Source organism: Pogonomyrmex barbatus, unplaced genomic scaffold (genome assembly GCF_055798465.1).
Source record: "Pogonomyrmex barbatus isolate J1 unplaced genomic scaffold, ASM5579846v1 scaffold5, whole genome shotgun sequence".
NCBI lineage: Eukaryota > Metazoa > Arthropoda > Insecta > Hymenoptera > Formicidae > Pogonomyrmex > Pogonomyrmex barbatus.
In genome coordinates this window covers 230,800-244,151 of record NW_028297149.1, presented here as the reverse complement: position 1 = coordinate 244,151, position 13,352 = coordinate 230,800, and the positions used below count along the sequence as shown (strand labels likewise).

Here is a 13,352-nt window from a genome sequence, read left to right as displayed (position 1 = left end):
GACGACTCCCGACTGATGGCCGGCTCGGGTATATTAGGCGATTCCGGGAGATAATCGAGACCTATCTCCGGCGAGACAGTAACCAGTCCGATACTACTCTCGATATTCCCAATCATCTCCAAAAGCGATCTAGGGTGCTACCTATCGTGCCAGGAGCTTCTGGCCGATCGCTTCTCTAAATCCACCAGCGCACAAGTATTCACAGGTTGAGGAGCTTCTCAACCTGGGCTCCACAAAGAAAGCCCTTGTGCACATCTTCCTCTGACGATCGAGAAGCAGGGAGCTTCCGTCATAGCATTACACACAGCTGATCCGTCATAGCACTACACACAGCTGATCCGTCATAGCACTACACACAGCTGATCCGTCAAAACAAGACGGCCGAACCCCCCGCGCCTTCGCGCCCGCGCCGCGCCTATCGAGGAACGCGCCGAATTCGGAGAACCGACCGCGAGCCGAGCGAGTATATAATACTTAGAAACCGCGCGTCTTTTCGCCGTACCAACGGCGAAATACCGAAAGGTACATGTAAATACTGTACAAAAACCATACATACAAAAACCACCGCCAGTCGGCATTGTAAATATAAACCGAGATATATAAAGAGACACGATATTTTATTTCTCGTACCGAATCCTGACCATATCCGACCGACGCTATTCTGCAAAAACCGATCGACGCGAAGATAGAGACGTTTTAAAATTAAGAACAAAACTTCAATTATAAATTGTAAATTATTAACGTACGCTATAGATAATATTGTCCATTATGCATTATATGACCAATAAATATATATTACGATATATATATTACTCGGTTTATTCTCCATTCTTCCTTTCAATTCAGCGTTAGCGGTTTCGTTGCGATAGCGCGTGCTGACGCATCTTATCGCGAATAATAATAATATCAACCATAATAATAAATTTGAATTTGAAAACTAATATTTTATATTTTTTTAAAATCTTCTTTAAAAAAATAATTAATATTAAAAATTCAAATTACAGAAAAATATTAAGATAAAATGAGATACCTTGATGGGAAAAGAGAGAACGCATAAGAAAAGAGGAAGGAAGAGAGAAGAAAAACTAGAAAAGAGAAAGAACATGGCGGCGGGTGGCGGCGGCGAACGGCAGCTGGCGACAGAACCCGTACCGTGTGACGTCATGCCGAGGACCCCTCGCTTCGCGGATAGTGACTTCCCTCCTCTCTTGCCTCGCAAATTCCGCACCCATCGCTTATGGAGTGCCGCCCCGCGTCAACTCCTCTGCCCCTCGGAACCTCATACCCTTCTCGGAACTCCCGAGTTAGAACCGGCCTTATATTGCTACTCTGAGCGTATTCGATTGACTGGGGTGGGCCCCAGTACTTGATAGATGGTGGATTGATCGCGCTGTCGTATCCGGAAGAGCTCCGATACTCAGCGGCGGAATTCGGCGGAGCCGCACTAAGCGTATTTAGCATATTGGGGAGGCCCCAGTATCTTTCGGCATAGCCGGGTACGGATAGTAAGATGCGGTGGCGGTCAAGCGTACTTGGCGTGGGGAAACCTCCAGTATCTCTCGGTGATTATCGGATACGGATGCGGATGGCGGAAGAATGAGGAGGCGGTTCGGCCTGGTTAAGCGGATTTAGTGCGTTGAGGAGACCCCAAAAAGGCTCTGACTTTCGCCGTGTTCGGGTACTCGGCTTTTTCAGTGTAAATCTCTTGCAAGGACTTGCTCTCAAGAGCCGAGAATAGAACGAAGGGATTCGAAAGACTACATGTATATATGTATATTGTAATATGCGTATATATATGTATCATTGTATTGTTGACGTGTTATTCTAAATACGTTATTTGCGATAAATATCATCACATGCCTCGGTAGTCGAAGGAATAAGATGCCTGCCCGGTAAGCAGGAGATCCAGGTTCCTGAGGTGGTATTTTTTCGCAAAATAATTACGAGTTTTCACGACTGGTTCGTGGTCGGGCCCCGCCGTAACGCACACTCTCTCTTCTTATTTGATCTTCTGTGGAGAACGATGCCTTTTTATATCCGAAATCCGACCTCGGTATTTTTCAGATCGGTCGGATTGGTCGATCTCGAGAGATGTATCTTCTTTCACAGAATCGGAAAAAAGGAATACAGATGATAGGCTCTTTGGGATAGATAAGGAATTGAAGTGGGGGTGGATTATAGTAGGAGAAGAGTTCGGTGGTGAGGTATCAGCGGGGCGCTTGCTCGCTTTCATGACGCGGTATCGGTGCGGCGCAGGAAGCATTGACACTCCGTGATACGGCGCGTGGTGCGATGTGGGGCGCGTTGGCGCTCGGCGACGCGGCGCGGAGGGAATATCATGAAAACATTCGTGGATTCGCGATATTACCACGTTTATTATTTACGAATAGTTCACAGTTTATCTTTCTTACACTAGACTGCTAAAAGGAACAGATCTATTGAATGGCATTGTACGTAATCTATAGATACTACGGATGCATTTCTGAACGTAATTTGTGTGTGTGTGTGTGTGTGTGTGTGTGTGTGTGTGTGTGTGTGTATCTTTACTTAGAATATGATAATATATAGTGGAATTATAGATTGATAATTTATCATGCGATAAATTATCGACATTTTAGTTGCTTCCCCAGTTCTTTCTAGATGCGATTTCATACAGGAGTACGATAGTATTTCTATTCTATTCTCACGGCGTATCGAGCGCGAGAGAGTAGGACAGTATTTCTATTCTTTTTTCACGGTGCGTCGAGCGCAAGAGAGTAGGCTAATATTTCTATTCTCTTCTTTTGTGTGTGTGTGTGTGAGACATATTTTTTATATATTTTGTGAATGCATTTCTTGTGCGCGTCTTGAGATGTTATAGTGCCCTCTATCGTATTATTCGTCGATTAATCTTCTGTTTTTGACAGTCGACCATATCCATCTCGCACGCACACATACAAATGAATTTTTATGATACTCTCGTATTCGTAATAAGTGTCTAAGCCTAATTATAAGAACTCTACGTCGTCTCTTCTGATAAGTTAGTAATCTAATAGTAACCGTATAAGTACAGACTGCAGAATTTTTATATTAAGCACATACTTTCATCAAGTGACTCTCGATGGTAAAAAAGATGTAAATTATTAAAATTTCTCTCGTTCTTGGTATCAAATTCATATGCTAAGCACGTATTAATATATAAACTCTAATTGTGGAAAGGATTTCCAGATCTATAAAGTTAATAAAAAATGAAAGCAATACAAAATTACTTTGTTTTGTCGGTAATACAGACAAGTTCAGCATCCCCTTAATAATGATAGTGGATTTGTTAAAAAGTATTCAAATATGTTTGATGATATATCAAAGAATGTATGCAGTACCGTGGACAATTAAAAATAAGTTACAAATAAAGAAATGATTATTTTTATAAAATATTGTTCATTTAATTAATTTTGGTTGTATGGCAGCTATTGCAGGGGAATTATAAATGCATAAAAAATTTATGCGTCTAGAAGGAACTGTTAACTTTTAATTTTACTCTTATAATTATTATGTTCGTATTTTTATAATCTTTTATCTATTTGCGCTTAAATTTAAATGTGACACGTTCTTTCACCGAACCAGTTTTTATGCATTTACAATTTCCCTTCGTTTTTTACCGCTTTTGTTAAGAAAAATTGCTGAAAAAGACTCCGCAAAGCTGAAATGGACAATATCAAATTTATATTGAAAGTAACTCTGCTAATTGTTGGTTTTATAATAAATATTGTTTACTCCAATTTGTTTTTGTCACGTCATTTCGCTTGTTCTGGCCTCTATTTCCTCTTGTTAATTTATACGAGGTGTCTGATATAATTTTACTCTGATGATTATTATTATTATTATAGATTATTATTATAGATTATTATTAGATTAGATTATTATTATTATAGCAAAAAGTATTTGAAAAGTATAAAAAAGTACAAAAAAGCTCTTCAATAATTTCAATAATTATTGTTGCTGATACTGTACTAACGAACTACGTCATATCATTTCATCTTTAACATTGTCCCACGCAGCCAATGCAGTATGAGACTAATATATATGGAGCGAATATATAGAGGTATTTCTCGCTCATTTTCCAAAAATGCGATTTCCGAAAATGATTTTATTATATACCGTTGTATTCAGCATAAAATGCTCTTGAATTTATGTGTTTATAAAAATTTAAAAATTTTCGAAAATTAGGGGGGTGGAGAGGGTTCCAAAATATAACATTTTTGAAAAATTCAAATGCGTCGTTATAATGTATTTGCAACCGTAAAATTTTTATTTAAAACTTTTTTTCATATATTTAACGGTTTGGACGATATTTACTCAGGAAGAAAAAATCGATTTTTTTTTAAAGAGATGGTTTCCTCTTAATGTTCGAGAACGCAGATAAAAAAAAGTATATGTTTCTTATTTTTGTTCATATTTTAACATACTCGAAACTCATTAAAATCGGGGGAGGGGATGGGAGATAATTGCAATACTTCCCTTGTTAGAAAATTTGTCTTTGAGACATCAGAAAGACGTCAGATACAGTCTTAAAAACATTTTTAAAAGGATATCTTTAAGACATCTTTAAGATATGTTCAAAAGACGTATTTATGATATCTTTTTGTCTAAAGTCTTAAAGACGTCTCTTATAAGACATGTCTTTTAGACATGTGTGCTGTCTGAGATAGTTGTATTAAATTGATATACCAATATATCAATTTAATACACAATTTAATACACTGTTACGTCCGAGCTTCGAAAGAAAGGAAAATTTTTATTTAATCAAAAAAACAACTCGGGAAGTATAATATATTATTGGAAGTATAATATATTATTATTCTATAATATATTATTTTAAAGGAAATTATTATTTCTAAATGTTATCACGAGAGTTTTATAGGAATAATTATATATTAATAATTATATAATTATATATCAGTTTTGTAATCTTAACAATTCATTTGAGAAATCCTGGCATGACATATTCAAGATCCTTGTTATATCATTTCTTATATGAGTTGTTCTTTTTTCTCAATTTCGAGATGGTCTCTCACATATCCATAATAATAAACAATACTGTGATATCTACCCGGAATTATAAATAGTTTTCATGTATTACGTTCGGCCATTTGCAGAAGCCAGAGCGGAGATAGCCGGCCCGGCGGAGAAATTTGTGAGACCTGGTAGTACACTGCAGCTTCATTGTCTGGTAAAGAAGTCTACAGAAGTACCCTCGTATCTCTTCTGGTATCACAACTTCCGTATGATTAATTACGACGTCGATCAGGGTGTCAACGTCAGCACTGATATCATCAACCGAGAGAGTTGGTTAGAAGTGCCAAGAGCATCGGATCGCCATTCGGGCAATTACACTTGCAAAGCCAGTAATGCGCAGCCGGCACGAGTACTAGTGCATGTTTTTAAAGGCGATAATCCTGCCGCCATGCAGCATAGCATGGCATCATCACCGTCAATGATGGCTTGCACTGCTTTGTTCACCATGTTTGCCACGATCAAACTAGTCCTGCAGACAAATTGGAGTTTGCGACGTGCGTAAATGTAAGACTCGACACTGAAAATATCAAGTATGAAATTGTGTAATATTGTCATTTATTGTATCGCGTTATCCATAGTCAAACGAGGATATACATGGAGTGACTCAGTTTTGATCGTCGAAATTAGAATGGTAATATGGTATGATAGTTCCAGTTAAAGATTCAGCATTATTGTTGAAATAGTGAATTAGAATTTTTTATTAGAATTTTTGAAACTGCAAGATTGGTTTCGATTTCTAATTTCAATAATAAATAATAAATGTAATAAAGTGAGGATATATTCAAAAAATAAAATATAATAGATGATATCTTACTCAGCAGGTAGAATCTCAGGTGCCTCATTTTCTTTTTGAATTTATATATACAAGATGGTCTTTGTATTGAGCATAAACATGATTTTTTTAATACTTTCGATGAATTAACGATAAAATGTTTCAAACAAAAGTTTATTTTTCTAATAAAGAATTAATTACGTAAGAAAAATTTCAAAGTTGTTAACAAAAAATTTAAGTCAATGTTTATGTTTTTTTATTTACAATTTATATTTTTATAGATAAAGTCATATATTTTTTTCCATTTTATTGTAAAATATAAATTACATACAAAAATATGAATTCAATGATATAGCATTTTATTTCATTTTAATCACTCAATCTCAAGATAATTCAATTAATTTTCAAATATCCATGAATCTATTATTGATACAGAGTAAAACCCAAATATAAACAAACATGGTCATATTAAGGAATGTATGTACAAGGAGAGAAACATATAAAGTCTTAATAGTTGTTTGTATGAGATATAATCACGGAATCAATTCAGTTTATTATCTTCAATATGTATATTAGACATTCGATAACAAATCGCTACTTTCATATCGAAAAAGTAAATACAGTGCTGAATAATTATAAACTCAAATACTTTCTGCTTTCTTTTCAAGAAATGACATCATATCAAATATATTTGCAATTGGATAGTAAGAATTTTTGTACGGAAACAATTTTTTGTTGTTATTTGCCTGTACAAACTATCTACTTAGTACTTGAAACAAAACTGCGTACTGCTACGATTGTGAATATTTATAAACCCAGTTATTGTTCATAGGTCATTGAGAAGATTCCATGCTTTTGACAGATCATTTTTCATTTGGTAGTATTATTGCAAGTATCTGAAAGTGTTTTTTCCAGATTTCTGAAATATTTCCCTGATTTATATTATGTGATTCCAGTCTTGTACAAAAGTGGGTTGCAGACTCTGGGAAGTTTAAATATCAAAAATGTTTAAGGAAACCAACGATACAAAAACCTCATGCTAGACTATCGATGCTAGACTAAAATAGACATATCGATTGTGTGTGTTGTGCTAGACTAAAATTTGCTGAAAAATACATTCAAAAAGGAAACATATAGAAATAGATGGGAGCTTGATGGATTCAATTTATTATTGACACGATTTAAGGAAAGAAAAAAAGATGATGTCGTGGAGAGTTCAAGGAAATGTCATGGCTGCCTTTAAAAAAAGTTTTAAAAGTAAAATAATTTTCGTAAATGGTAGAATGAATGCTACTGGTTATTAACAGATATAAGATAACTATTTGTTGCTTTTCATAACATTAACAGAAAATAATTTTCCAGAATAATGTTCCTATCTATACAGCTTTCTTTACAAAAAGGTGATTTCAAGAGTTCAGATTTATTATCATGATTAGCACTGAATCCTAATTTTAACTCTATTGAAAATTTGTGATATTCTTGCAAAGAAAATTTATGATCGAGCTATAAATTGACAATATTGCTCAAATTAAAAAATGAATAGAGTTCGCTTGCGCAGATATTTCAAATGAAACTGTAAAAAATTTAAGTGATAATTTTTCTAATTGGCTATTACAAGCCGAATTATTATTTGGTAGTATTAGAAGATTATTATTTTCTTCTTCTTCTTCCATATAGGCTTAAAGCCTGTACTACCTCACTCTCATATGCCTGTAATGCGCACGTAAATGATGCACAAATATGTGGGGCGTACATTTTAATGCCAATTTCGAACGACAAACTTTTTGGGAAGGTTCTGTGGGCAAGAATACTCTCATGGTTTGCCACATCGTCAAGAGCAGACACGAGCGTATGAAAATATTTTGGTTCTGCCGGGAATCGAACCTGGGATCTCTAATGTATTAAATCAATGCGTCTACTAGGTCACACTCGCTCTCATGCCATGCGAGCTATTACAAGTAATAAAAAATAAAGAAAAATAAACAAAATATTAAATGGGAAGATACTAAAATTAATATTAAGTTTATATTTTTTCACAACTTAAAATACAATTTTAAAAGAAAATTTTATTTTTCTTAGGCTTCTGATGAAGAAAATTTTCGTTTATTATTTTCTCATTTTTATTTTGTATCAATACGAAAATATATAAACGGTTTCTTCATCTTTTGTTTCAATATTATAAAAAATATAAAAATATAAAATATTATGAAAAATATAAAAATATATAATTGAGTGTATAATTATTCACAGCACTGTATGTTAATAGTCTTTAATAAGTATTTAAAAAAATGTAAGCGAAGCTATCGTTCTTTATAACAAACGATATTTGAATAAAATTCATTGTTCCACGAAAATATTTTATACAATTAAACATTTTCTGCGTCACGACAAATTTCTCGATGAAAAACGTATTCATCGCATTAAACAAGTAACAAATGATAACAATACTGCTGTTGTTGACTCAGCAAATAGCATTTTTAAGTTAATCTACATATTTCTACTCAGAAATTGCCGCAGAAATAGGTATGTCAACACTAATATAAAAAAAAACTCTGAAACGCTTATTTAAAATGACACTAGTCCAACATTTATGCGTAAGAAATGCTTCACAATGTTTATATTTTATAAATACATAACCAATCATTACTTGAAAAAACTGTCAAATTTTGAATAAAATGATGATAATGTCTATCGAAATGATATTCCGAATAGATATTTTTAGTCCGCATTAGATCTGCGTATATAATTTTTATGTTTAAATAAGTATGTTTCAAATATTTTCAAATGTATTTTGTATTTTAATCTCTTCGCAGTGTGACGGAAATAAGATTTTCGTGCTATCACTGAAAAAAAGTGAAAAGAAAATTTTTTGGATTTCGATACGATTTTAGTATTAAGGTTGAATTTGCTAAATCTGAATACAATATCAAAATTTCAAAATTCAAAATAGCGGATTCAATATAACAGATCAGAGTTTGGAAAAATAATTAGATTCTTATAAAAATAATTATCACATAAACGATTATCAAATAAAAATGCAATATAAAAATGATTACTACATAAACGATTGTCAAATAAAAATGCAATATAAAAAAGTAACAAGAAACAAAACGAATAAAGACACAAACGAAGAAATAAAACGAATAAAGAATTCATAATATAATAAAAAAATTTTTTTTAATAAAAAAGAATTAAAAAACAAGAAAATATTAAAAATAAAAAAATTAAAAATTTTAAAGTAAAAAAAGTAAAACCACGCAATTTAAACTCGCCATGTTCTCATTTCATGATTTTAAGATCGACAGAGAGCAGGATTTATAAATAATTGCTCTATATTGATATGATATTTTAAAGTTTAAATGAATTATTATTTTCAAGTGATTTTTGTCAACAAAATTTGATCTGCCATTTACAGTAACAAAATTCTGATATATTTCGATTCAGCGACTATAAGAATTTTGAAGCATTCATTTTTATAACAAGTTTTTTTAAACTTTATCCTTAATATTAGATCCGCTGTTTGGAATTTTGAAATTTAGATATCATATTTGAATACGACTACCATGGGGACAAATGATTAGAATAATCATTTTTTATAAAAATCCAATTATTTTTGAAATTCTGATATTATATTCAGATTCAGCTACTTAAAAAGTAACTATAAATTTCATAAAAATCGGAAAAGAATAAATAAGTTTTTTTTAGATGTGCGTATGTATATGCTGTATACACACTAGTGATCTTTCTTTTAGTGAGTCTTTCTTTTGTACATATATGCTACATACATTAAGAAGGAGTTGAATAATTGTTTAATTGAACTGTTTCTTTTTGAGGAAACTGTAATTTCTTATTAATATCTCGATTTTTAAGTTCCAACATTGATATGAGGTGTTCCAAATAATATTCGAGAAAATATTTATTTCCAACAAGATAGTTGTGTAATACGCTCTAATATGAAATCATTTAAACGTGTTCGGAGATTGGATAGGAACATACAGTTTACATGATTGGCTAGCTTGTTTACCGAATTTAAATCCTTTAAATTTTTACTTATAGGGATATTTACAATTTATAAAACAATTTATAAAAAGAGATTAATAGCATTGAAGAGATTCAAAGTCGTATAATGTGCGTTAGAAGTGTAAAACAGAAGTTTAAGTGAATTTATGCATCTACTGAAAAGAATGAAACTTTGCATTGTGAAAACTAGTTTAAACATTTACTCTAATAAATTTAAATAATTAATATAAATTTAAAATAATTTTGTAAGCTTGATGTAAACTTGATGAAAACAATTTCGAATAAACATATTTCAGTTTGTACCCTTAGTACATTTAAAAGGTATGTTTATTTAAATCAACGTATATTTCAATTCTTTTAAACACATATATTACATACATCAATAAATAATACTATTTCTATACGTATTTGAATAATACTATTTTTATACGTATTCTCTGTATATATTTTTTAAAATAATCATATTTGGACCTCACTGTTTTGTAAATCGACATCTTTGTAGATTATGTTTAACGGGTAACACCATCTTGATGGGTCCAAATTTTGAGGATTTTTTGTGAAACTGAATAAAGTTAACAGTAATTTACTTTTTGCCCTTTATATATTTATTATATATATATACTTTAAAATTTATAAAAACCTTTTTTTTTAATGGCGCTCAAAAATCTATAAATATAGCGCCAAAGTTGAAAGCGCTGTACTAGCGGACAGGTAGCAGCTGCAAATTTTGAGCTAAAAGAAAAAAAATTTTTTTGAAAATTACATTAAATTTGCCAGGGAAGTACGTAAGGAATTTTCGAAATTTTGATTTTTGTAAAAATAGTAAACTTTTCGAAAAACAATTTTAATGAAAAAAAATCATGACTTTTTTGTTTATAAAAAGAAAAGTTTTTAATTAATCGAAAAATCCCTATATACTTCCGTGAGATATGTATTTTTAAAGATGTACACCAAATTTCAAGTAAATCGGTTTATATTTGTTTGAGTTATGTGTCTGCTAATGCTTCAGAAAAAAATCGTTTTGAGAAAAACGCGTTTAAAGTTTTAAGTAATCTTTTTTCGTGTATAAAAACCGTAAATTTAAATTTACTTCTAATCTGCTATTCCTGCCCCATACAGTTGTCCTTCAAGAAGAGAATTTTCTTTATTTTCTTCTTTTTTTGACAATTTCAACGTAGATCGAGCCTCTTTTGCCATCTCCGTCAATGAGCGCTCCGATCGTTGTATGCGTTGCTCATCCGCCTCCTCGCAGAAGTTATAGTAGTTAATGCCTATTTTAAGTCCCAATACTTGCGTAATTTGCATTGAATTGCTCATTCCATCATTGTAACTGCACAATATATATAAATAAAACGCTGCAATATCCAAAATTTTTTTTCTATTTGAATAAGCTTTCGGCGCAAATAATGGCATTAAAGTATTCGTTGCTATTCTGCGTATATTCTCCTAAGCAGCGATTAAGAAGATCATCGTTAAATTTTCGTATACAGGCTTAATTGCGTTGAAAACTTCTTCAAACATTACTGGTTTATATGTGTATAAATCTAGAACATTGCAAGCTTTTGCCTTTTGCGAAGAGCACCATGTATCTGAGCCGCTTGGGCACTTGTCATGCTGCGGCTTTTCGTCTGTCGAAATTTTATGATACAGCATTGTCCAGATGTCATTTCGCATTTTTTCAACAGAATCACTATTTCGACAAATAGCTAATCCATAATAAAGAGACAATTCGTCAATAAGCTTGCCTTAATTTCCCTTTTCCGCTAAGTCCTTTCTTTTTTAAATTTCTTAGACGTGCCTATGCGCTTTTGTACATGATCTATGCATATCTTTTTTAGACACAGTTGTATCTGCATATGGCTCTGAATCTAAAATGCCTTTAAAAGTTTTAAACCACCATCCCCAATATAATTAACATATTTAATATTGTATAATTTTCCGAGCGTTGAAACATCTCAATTACTCCATCCACCTCTATTTTTCCTGCCGAGCCCTCGTGATTCGATTGACATTCATTTACATGCGTTTGTAGCCATTCGTTGTATTCTTCTGTGTCTTCTTTCTTCTTCCACATTTCAAAATTCACAGGCCTTACAATATTTAGATTTTACAATTATGTCAACCACTTTTCCCGAATACCAGCCAATCAGAATTACTACTCCAAACAGCAATGAAAAGCAATGCTTTCTCCAGCTGCCCTCACCTGATACAGTTTGTCCTTTTTCTACAGACATATTTTTTTCTTGTTTCAAAGCTTTTTTCATGTTCTCTTGGCAAACAGCTTTTGATGCGATAAAAATTGTGCTAATAATGGAATCGTAAAAAGACTGAAAAATTGGAAAATCTATAAAAGCACAAAACTTTTTTATTCCATTCAACCAATTCCCAATAAACGCATTACAAATACAATTCTGCGATTTATATCGTATACATGACCAATCTGTGAGCTACTACAAATAAATTTATCATTGCACCGTGCACAACTAATAACTAACAATTTTAAATTTTAAGCCGCGCTTTGACTCAGTAATCGTTATGTCTGTTTTATACGTTTTACATACAACATCTTGCGAAATAGCAGAAAAACAGCAGCAAAGTGTACTATGCGATAACTAAATGTATCATCTATTTTTATTTCATAGTTCTCTTTAGATGACTTCAACTTTTTAGCTGATGTTTCAACGCTCTCTGCATCCGACTCCATTATATCTGTTCGACGGTCGTCTATTTTTGATGCTGGATCTTCTTGAATATGTAGAACTGTCTGCAGTCCCTTTTTTAGAGGAATAGTTTTTTTGATCACTCATGATAAAAATATAAAAAAACAGCACTAAAAACGTTCGCAAATTTAAAGTTTCGCAATTTTAAGACACCGTTGTAAGAACACACGAGAGAAACAGAGCATCGTGTAAACAACGTTTTAATTATTATTCTGATGCTATATACATAGAAATTAAATTAGAATGCTAATGACATCTTCTGGTATATATCAATATATCAAACTTAATTTGCCAGGTAACTGGAGGAACATTATCTAAAGAGCTCCAAAACGTGTACCTGCTCCTTCGCCGCTGCGCGCTCATTCAAAGCGCCGAAGGCGCCGCAGGAAACTTCAAAAAAAGAGGAGAAAAAAATTCTTTTCACATATAAAATCAATTGTATTTTATTTTTAAGACCCTAAGGAATGATGTTACCCCTTAATTAAATTTTATTTTTAGATAATCAAAACGATACATAATGTTATATGGTTAAACTTGTCTTTATGTATTATGCTAACATGGAAATAAAAATATATGGTTTTATTTAAAAGAAACATAACATAAGTTTCCAATAACAACAAAATCTTGAAGATGTGAAAAATATTAAAAGTTTTTTTAACATAAAAAAAAATCGATTTTTTGAAACCGTCAAAGTTATATTACTCCTTAATTAAATCTTATTTTTAGATAATCAAAACGATACATAATGTTATATGATTAAATTTGTCTTTGTGTATTATACTAAC

At 32.2% G+C, this 13,352-nt stretch overlaps 1 protein-coding gene and 1 pseudogene across 8 annotated transcripts in view; one reads left to right on the top strand and one right to left on the bottom strand.

The window, feature by feature from the left end:
• Positions 1-10,167, top strand: part of LOC105422411 (lachesin) — a 707,047-nt gene extending 696,880 nt beyond the window's left edge. For 6 of the 8 annotated variants that reach the window (XM_089081988.1, XM_089081989.1, XM_089081991.1 and 3 more), the window contains one exon: positions 5,136-10,167. In XM_089081988.1, coding sequence (XP_088938114.1) covers positions 5,136-5,557 — 422 coding nt within the window. In that variant the 3' untranslated portion in view covers positions 5,558-10,167. The other 2 variants (XM_089081986.1, XM_089081995.1) reach the window with 2 other exon arrangements.
• Positions 10,168-10,857: 690 nt separating this feature from the next.
• LOC148935215 (uncharacterized) lies at positions 10,858-12,111 on the bottom strand (annotated as a pseudogene).
• Between the last annotated feature and the right edge of the window lie 1,241 nt (positions 12,112-13,352).